At 28.9% G+C, this 8715-nt stretch overlaps 1 protein-coding gene across 1 annotated transcript; it reads right to left on the bottom strand.

Annotated features, from left to right (window-relative positions):
* Positions 1 to 902: 902 nt before the first annotated feature.
* Positions 903 to 8479, bottom strand: LOC113376783 (small G protein signaling modulator 3-like). Its single transcript, XM_026616837.1, is given in 15 exon segments — positions 903 to 1408; positions 1663 to 1830; positions 1921 to 2031; positions 4301 to 4448; positions 4518 to 4647; positions 5972 to 6093; positions 6206 to 6422; positions 6492 to 6603; positions 6662 to 6754; positions 6757 to 6791; positions 7180 to 7390; positions 7633 to 7781; positions 7856 to 7977; positions 8077 to 8226; positions 8300 to 8479. Coding segments are annotated over 15 exon segments (2337 nt in total). The 5' UTR covers positions 8369 to 8479; the 3' UTR covers positions 903 to 908.
* Positions 8480 to 8715: the final 236 nt, after the last annotated feature.

The following is an 8715-nucleotide window of genomic DNA, read 5'->3' as shown; positions in this document are numbered from 1 at the left end:
TTGAAAGAAATATCATTGATTTCTTTATCCAAATCGCCGCTTAAATTTCTTTTTGGTATTACGGGGTAACAATTACATAAACACAAACTAATTATTAAATATAAAAATAATTTCAAGACATACATTATGAAAATATTACATTTAAAAAACAAAAGCAGAAAATTACAATTTGTTTTTCATGAGCTTAAAGCAATGACATTTAATAATATCGAACAAAATATTGTTTTATAAAATTCTTATATTTTTTTTTAATTTTGTGACAAATCTACATTTTATATTCATTGCAATGTAGTTTAATGCCATTTTCACACCCTCAAATAACATAGTCTATTATTAAAGACACACCACTAAGATGTCAATAATGACTATCCTAGGTGAAGAGTATCATAGAGAGATGAAGATACATGAAGAAAGATTGAGAAATATTGGACTGATTCAAAACGCTCAATCATAATATATTATTTTTCATACATTCATATATTCTGATTTTATGAAGCGTAAACTATATATAATAAATCTTCGTTTAAAAGTCCTAGAGATTTTTATTGTTTTAACTACTCAAAAAAAAATCTGCTGCAGGGCAAAAATCATAACACTAGATTTGATTTGACGTTCTACATAAAAATATTGATAATTAAACGCAAAAAATAAACCAAAAAATGCACGGAATGGAAAACTACAAATAAAAAGATTGGATGATTATAAAAAAATGTGGCACATGAGAGAAACAATTGCATTAAGAAAGTGTATGATAGGAGAAAAACTGACGTAACAAGATATAATGCAAGTTTATATAATATCTAATAATGTAGTATAATAGCGAGGAAAAGCAAAAATCAAAAATATTTATATTTTGTTATATATTTATTAAATTTTGATTTTTTGCATAATTCTTTCTCATATGTTTATCAAAGGTCCCATGAAAAAAGATGATGTTTGACAAGCATATCTCTAACACCATCTTTTAGTGGTTGTGTTTGTATGTCTTTCTTTACTGGCAATTCCCAATCTGGATTAAGATTAAATGCAAACTGTGATAATATCCTAAGCTCGCATTTCACCTGTACCCAACCTGGTGAACACATAAATGACCATGGACTGTACCATTTCGAAACAACTTGAGTGGAAGAACAAAGAACTTCCAGCCATAAATGTAGTGCTTGTTCATTAAGACCCAGGCAAACAAGTGAACGCAATTTGACATCCATTTGGGCATGAGCAGAATCATGTGTTAAATTGATAGCCTGAACACATCTGTACAATAGTTCTTCTGGAGTTAGAACCTTTCCATCTTCATCCAAACGGTACGTCTTGCAAAGTACCAGTCGACTATACACAGAGTCAAAATCACGTTCTACTTCACGTGAGGCCGCCTCTTCAATAAACAACCAAGGATGACATGGTCCCCCTGTGTATAAGTGTAACAAGACATATTTTTCACTAAAGTTTAAGAACATTTGCTTCACATCACAAAAATTTATAAATATATAATAAAATATAAATAAATGAAAATTATATTATTATAAATTCATATGTAACTTTCCAATACTTATTGCTCAAAGTCTATTCAGGTAAAATAAAGAAATTTTTTGAGAACATTTCAATACATTGAAAATCCCATTTTAATATTCTGATTCTAAACTACTCATTATTATTTTTTACCTAAAAAATTTGGTCTCCGCATTCCATGTTCTAGAACACGTTTAAAAGCTGGTCCTAAGAAACCTCTCACAAGATCTGTAACAGTTTCCCAAACGCTGTCATCCCCAGCACTTGTATATTGCTTACTTCGCTCATCAAGCAATTGAACAAACTTTGCTGGAAACCAACCTGAAAACAACCAAAAATTTACAATTAAAAAAATATGCATTACTCTTTTTTTTTAAAATGTTCTTCACACTCAACAAGTTCAGCATGTACCTCGCAATCCATTAAGCTCCCCAACCCAACAGTGCTCATCTTTTTGACTTAACACTGTAATGATGTCATTCTTACGAAAACCTAATTCATCGTCATCGTGCCTTTCAAAATCTGTAAAAAAATACAATGTTAAATTGAATTTGATTACAGTAGTAATATTTTAAAGGTATTTTTTATTGAAAATAGCATCTAAACGCTTGCATTTGATAAAAAAAATTGTAATGTCTCCTATCCCCTGATATGCCATTCTGTCAAAGCTAACTAACTATTCTTAAAAGATAAGTAATATATTTTTATATTTTATGAATAAAAATAAATCAATTTCGATAATTTGCTATAGTTTTGTGCCAGAAAATATGATTTGCTAATTTTATGTACTCTCGACGTTTTAGGCCATTCTAAATGAGATCAAATTGGGAAAAGTATGTGTGTGATGTGTGTATTCTTAAAAGATAAGTAATATATTTTTATATTTTATGAATAAAAATAAATCAATTTCGATAATTTGCTATAGTTTTGTGCCAGAAAATATGATTTGATAATTTTATGTACTCTCGACGTTTTAGGCCATTCTGAATAAGATCAAATTGGGAAAAGTATGTGTGTGATGTGTGTGCGTATGTAAGCCGTTATTTAGTCGATGTTTTCTCAATAACGGCTGAAATGATTTAAAAAATTTATGATATAACTCGATAAAGAATTGCGTTGATTATTTTTGTGCGACGATCGGCCAAGCAATTTCTTTATAATTAGCAGAAAAGTGTAAATTTTTTCGTCCACGTTTTAGCTAACAATTTTGAACCGATTTTAAAAATTCAAAAACTGTCCAAAAGATATTGGATTGGGAATCGCGTTGATTAGTTTTTGGTAAAGATCGGCCGGACCGTTTCTTTGTAAATATATGTTTAAAAAGATTTTTTTTTTTACGATTTTGATGAAACACTGTATGACAATAGATATCGTAGTTTGAAATCACATACTAAAATATTACAGACCTACAATAAATCATCAAATTTTAGAATTTGGCCGCGGGTTCAAGCGATTCTAATCAGAATCTTTGTTAAAGCATATGCGCGTTCTGTGATGTTTCGTAGGATACTCAAATTTGCTTTAAGGGGTTAGGGGTACTTGGAAGCACGAAAAAATGAGAATTTTCAGTATTTTTTGTTTGTTATTTAACAATGTTTTTATACAAAAATATTAATACGGTATTATTATACAATGTTTTGACTTGAAGTAACAAAAATTTCAGAAAAAAAAATTACATATTCTCAAAGTTATAGCTGTTTTTGTTGACCCTGTTTCAAAAAACGATCCTGGCGGTGACCATCATAACTCCTTAGAGATTCATCTAAAATCAATCAAATAAAAATAAAAAAAAAATAGTTTTATAAATAGATAATCCTGGACCTGATCGAAGGTTTTCTTTTTTTATGCAGAAATTAACAAAATGGCAGCATCAGAAAAAAAAAATCTAGATTTTTGGGTAAAAAATCAACAGTTAATTGGTCTTAAACAATTGAAATTTTTGAAAAAATAAAAATCCTTCGATCAGGCCCGAGTTTATTATGTATTCTAAAAGCTGTATAAATTTCATTAAAATTTACTAAGCGGTTTTTGAGTTACAGTGGTCACCGCTTCAAAAAACATAGTTTTGAGAAAAACGCGTTTGAAGTTTCACATTCAATTTACGTACAGAAATTCGAATTATTGAATTACTTAAACCGAGTCATCTATTTCTGGGCCATATAATAGTTCATCAGTCATTGTTCAAGTTTCCAAAATTTCCATTTGCTGTTGCCTACAAAGCATTCTGGCCTACAGAGTGTTCTCGTTGACGCGCTGATCTGCCACTTTCACACGTGCAGCATCCAATTTTTCAGCATACCAATGGGAATTATACCTACAATTAGGTCCTAGGGTATCCATTACCAATAATAATGATTATGTATATTCATTCAGCAATTTGTACAATGGTAGAACTAGTATTCACGGTTTCTAGGCATATTTTTTACACTAGTTGGTTGAAGCTTTTAATTTTTTCTGATTATGGATTCAATCTTGAACAACACATCTTGAAAGTAAATTATGATTGCTGAGATCGTCGTAAATCGGTTTAAAAGCTTTTAAAACATCAGAAGGTGAGGGAGAATAATCTTGAGTATCAGTATCGAGCTCTCCACTTGCGTCAGCGCGCTGGTAATCGTCTAATAACTCAAAAACTAATCATCGGATCAACTTGAAATTTTCAGAGAACATTTTCAAGATATTATACTTAATGAAAATGCAAAAAAATAAAAAGCGATTTTTCAAAAATTCCAAGTACCCCTAACCCCTCAAGGCAAAATGCTTCTTGCAACGAGTTTTCTTAAATGCTTACCTAGTAATGCTTTTGCCCTACGTTTACGATTCCTTGATACATTAATGTAATTCTCATGATCCATTGAATGACTTTCCATTCTATAATCCGCCACAAGAACAAGGTTTGAACATAATTTTGGTTCTACTGCCATAAAATGGCGAGCCACCTGTAAAATAATTTATTATAAAATTTTATCTTCATACTATGTCATATTAGTCTTAATAAATTGAATGACCTGCATAATGGCTTCTCTGAGGTCTACCAAAATTTCAGTTTGCTTTATGTTTTTTGATTTTATATCATCAGATGTATCATCACCAAATAATAATGCTTGAATCATTGATCTTGATCTTTTCACTTGTCTTCTGTAAAAGAAAGGTAAATAAATATTTTCATAACAAAACTAAAAATAGGAAATAATTTAATTATGTTATGTTAATTATTTCTGTGTGTAAATTATGGTTAATAAATATATTTTTGATATTAGATAAATAAAACCTAATACAATGTAACCGAATTTTGAACATGGACCTCAGACTACAATCCTAACACATAGATAACACTGCTTGACAAAAATGGCATTTTTATATTTTTTCTCGAACTAAGAATCGCACGCTGATTTCAAATATACATTCCGTTATTCCGTAACAGCTCTAGTTTTTGAGTTTTAGGGATCTACCCCAATTAGTCATTTCGGCTATGATTATCGCAGTCTAACGAATAACTAAGAGTTTTATCTGCTGTTTTCGGTATAGATTTGACTTTAAGACATTGTGTCCATAATCCAGATAGTTTTTGTTACACTTGTGGGTCAATGTTTTGAATTTGCGCAATAATGATATGTAGAAACCAATGTTAAAAGAGAAAACGGGGGGAATTAAAAACGGATATATTTGATGTAATTGATTTGAATTTGAACACCAAGACATCAGGACTTTAGACTTTGGAGGAGAGATATCAAGGAAGGTGGGACATTAACATGATGGCTGACAATTTTTGGTGCTTATGGCAAAATCAGCCAGGCCTTGTCCATCAAAAATCATATAGAAAGACTTCTAAAGGCACAAAATGAAAATGGGTTGTATTTTTTATTGTAATTTGACATAAAACTAGCATATTGGCATATCTCAAGAACTAGAGCTGTTAGCATTATAACATCTGAGGAAAAAAATTTTGCGTCACGCAGTCTTATCAATCTCTATCTCTTCCCAATAAGACAAAAATTTTTAAAAAGAATTTAACCAAGTGAGACGATAAACTTGAATTGATTATTATTATTTGGTTAGTCAAATATTATAAATAGGTATTTACTATCAAAGCTTTTGATTTTGATTTGGCTATTTAGAAAAGTTATAGAATATATCACTAACATTTAGTGAGCGTTCATTGCAAATTTCAGAGTTCCTATCTAATTTAAAGTCACACTCTTCTTATGTTTAAATGCTGGAAGTTAATAATATATCATATATAAAATACTTATTATTTTCACTACATCCTAACTTTATGGTGTCAAATGAAAAAAATATTCTAATATATAAATATTGCAAATATTGTCATTTCAACAAACTCAATTTTGAGAAATATATAAAACTGTACTACATGAAAGTATAATCTCAGTGATAAGCATCACATTTAAAGGATCATTAGATTTGCAAGATTCTAATGAAGCTCAAGTATCATATGACTTACTTTGTTAAGTGCAATTTAGGATTAGATACAAGTCCCTGTTCTGCTACTAAGTAAGCCAAGTGCCGCCTCCTATGTGCTTCTATAGCTGCATTTGTTAATGAGTTCGTTATATCAAAAGATACCTGAAACATGAAAAAACGTTGTTAAAATTATGCTAATATCAACATGTCATAAATTTATTATTTTATAATTAATTTTTTGATTTTATATGAGTTTTATTTTTCAAATGATCACCTTCAATAAACTTTCAATGTCCTGCAATTGGCTTGGAATGTCTGATAAAGAATTAAAAATTTCTGCAGAATTTTGTAACTGTTGTAGACTTTGTTCATTGATTTTTAACATACCCAATGTTATTTTAAACAAAATAATAGATCCATCTAGAAAGAAGCAATCCCATATTCGCAATAATACTCTTGTATGTACCACAGAAGCAAACAATGTTAGAAACCTATTAAAATATTAATCATTTCTTAGTCTACTTCTTTTTATATAAAAAAGTGCACTAATATGAGTATACCAGTTTTGGGTAATTAGTGGTAGTTCCAAATCATGCTTACGAAGAGCATTGTCCAAATCGGGTAATATCAAAGTGAACAGTGATATTAACACACGTTGGTCAGTTTGAACCCCTTCAACAAAAGTATTAATTATAATATTTTATTACAATAATAATAATAATAAATTTACCTATGAGAGAACTAGAATAGTAAGACGCAGGAAGTATATTTTCTATAATAGTGCAAACTAGCCAAAATGCATCTTCTTCCTCACAAAACAAAGAAGTGATGCTGCAATTGTTGCCAAACCTGAGCAATACCTAAATATATTTGTTCTAATTTAGTTTAAATTTTAAAATGGAATATTTTATAATAAAAATGTTTCAATGCTTATATACGTAAAGTTATATTTCAACATGTACTCTAAAAGGAAATAAATATAATAATATTTTTCAATTGAGTAAATTATGGCTATTAAAATTCAAAATAAATAATGACCATTTTTTAAATTATAAATTAAAATATGCAAAATTAAAACATGGAAATTTATGTTTGATGGCAAATAGAGCATCCATTGTTAATATTAAATACATTTAGAGTTGATAAATTCTTATTTAAAACATTGTTCATAAAGCAATGATCAATAGCTTGATAACATCTTTATACAAAATAAAAACTCTAATTAAAATTTTTAATACTCAAACCCACCCAACTTCGGGATATAACCAGGCAAGACATCTAAGCAGCCTTCGCAACCTAGGAACTCCGGGGCTGTTTAAATGCATGAAGCAGGCATTTCCTGGCATAACACGTAACAAATCTCGTTCAATCAACAAAGTTTCTGATAAATTGTCACCACTAGATTCATGAATAATTTCTTGATAACTCAAGTCTTCTTCATTCTTTTTCTTTTCAGCACCTAGAAATGATTTGAATATAACTAATATTTAAAGAACATGAAATATACTTACACTATTATAAATAAGTTAAATAATGACTATTATATTATATAATAAAAAAGTACAATATTAAATAAATAATAGTAATAATTTATATGATAACTGACAAATATTCTTGCTTTAATAGTTATAAAATTCATATAAGCAAGTAATGTGTGAGTGCATTTATCTGTAAGCATGCACCAAAGTTACATATAAGCACCTGATATTTGCATCCAAACAGTTGGTCTTAGAGAATGAGGTATCCCAGAATAAACTAAATTTTGTGTCTCAGGTGATTTTATAATCTTATATGTTGAATCACATGTTTCAGACTTATCACAAAATTGTAGATGAGCCATCCATTGTAATCTGTTCAACCAGAAATATTGTAAACAAATATTTGCATAATTGACAGAATATGAATTAACAACATAATAACTTACTTATGCTGTGAATCTTCTATAAATTTTTCTTTAAATATATTTGCCATATCATTTTTATGATACTTTTCATCATATTGAAAACCAAACTCATCATAGTTATTTTTATCAGTGATATCTGTACTCTAAAATAATAAATATTAATGAATCAGTATATATGTGAGATATTAAATTTGTTTTAATTATCACTAAATGTAACTGTAAATAAAAAAAAAAACACATACATTACTGTCCGATTCTTCTAGCAATAAGTCCTTAGGCCACATAGTTGGTGTAAGAGCTGAAAATGGTCCCCCAACCACTGGCGAGCACAGCTCTTCTGTATGATCATCTTCTTTTTCATCAAATTCAAATGAAGTATTTTGTATCGTTCTCTGTAAATTTAATGGTTTATTAAATATACCAAATTGAGCATATAAAAATAGAACAAATAATTAAAGAACTAACCTTGTGATCTTCTTTGCCTATATAGCCAAGTCGATCTCGATGATTAAATAATGATTTTGCTAAGTCCATATTTATATGAATTTAATAATCGGTTTAAATATCAATTGACAATTTTCATTAATTTCGATGTCATATTTACTTTATGTTGATTTTTATAAAGAACATTTTTATTATCATTCTATTCGCACTATATTTACCCGTATATTATTTTTAACTATAAATTTATATAAATAAATAAATAAATATTATATAAACTTTCTCGACAATATGCTATTTTGACAGCTCATAAAATTTGACAACAACTTAGCATTATGAAAGTTGTCTCATATCCAGAGTGCTTTCAAAAAGGTGGGGTTATTCAAATTACTATTCTAAATTTATGATTTTTTATTTATATATCCCACGCGCTCAATCTT

The sequence above is a fragment of the Ctenocephalides felis genome, unplaced genomic scaffold (assembly GCF_003426905.1).
Source record: "Ctenocephalides felis isolate EL2017-DRISC unplaced genomic scaffold, ASM342690v1 CF-g0.4_SCAFFOLD_01886, whole genome shotgun sequence".
NCBI lineage: Eukaryota > Metazoa > Arthropoda > Insecta > Siphonaptera > Pulicidae > Ctenocephalides > Ctenocephalides felis.
This window is presented reverse-complemented; position numbering and strand designations above follow the sequence as displayed.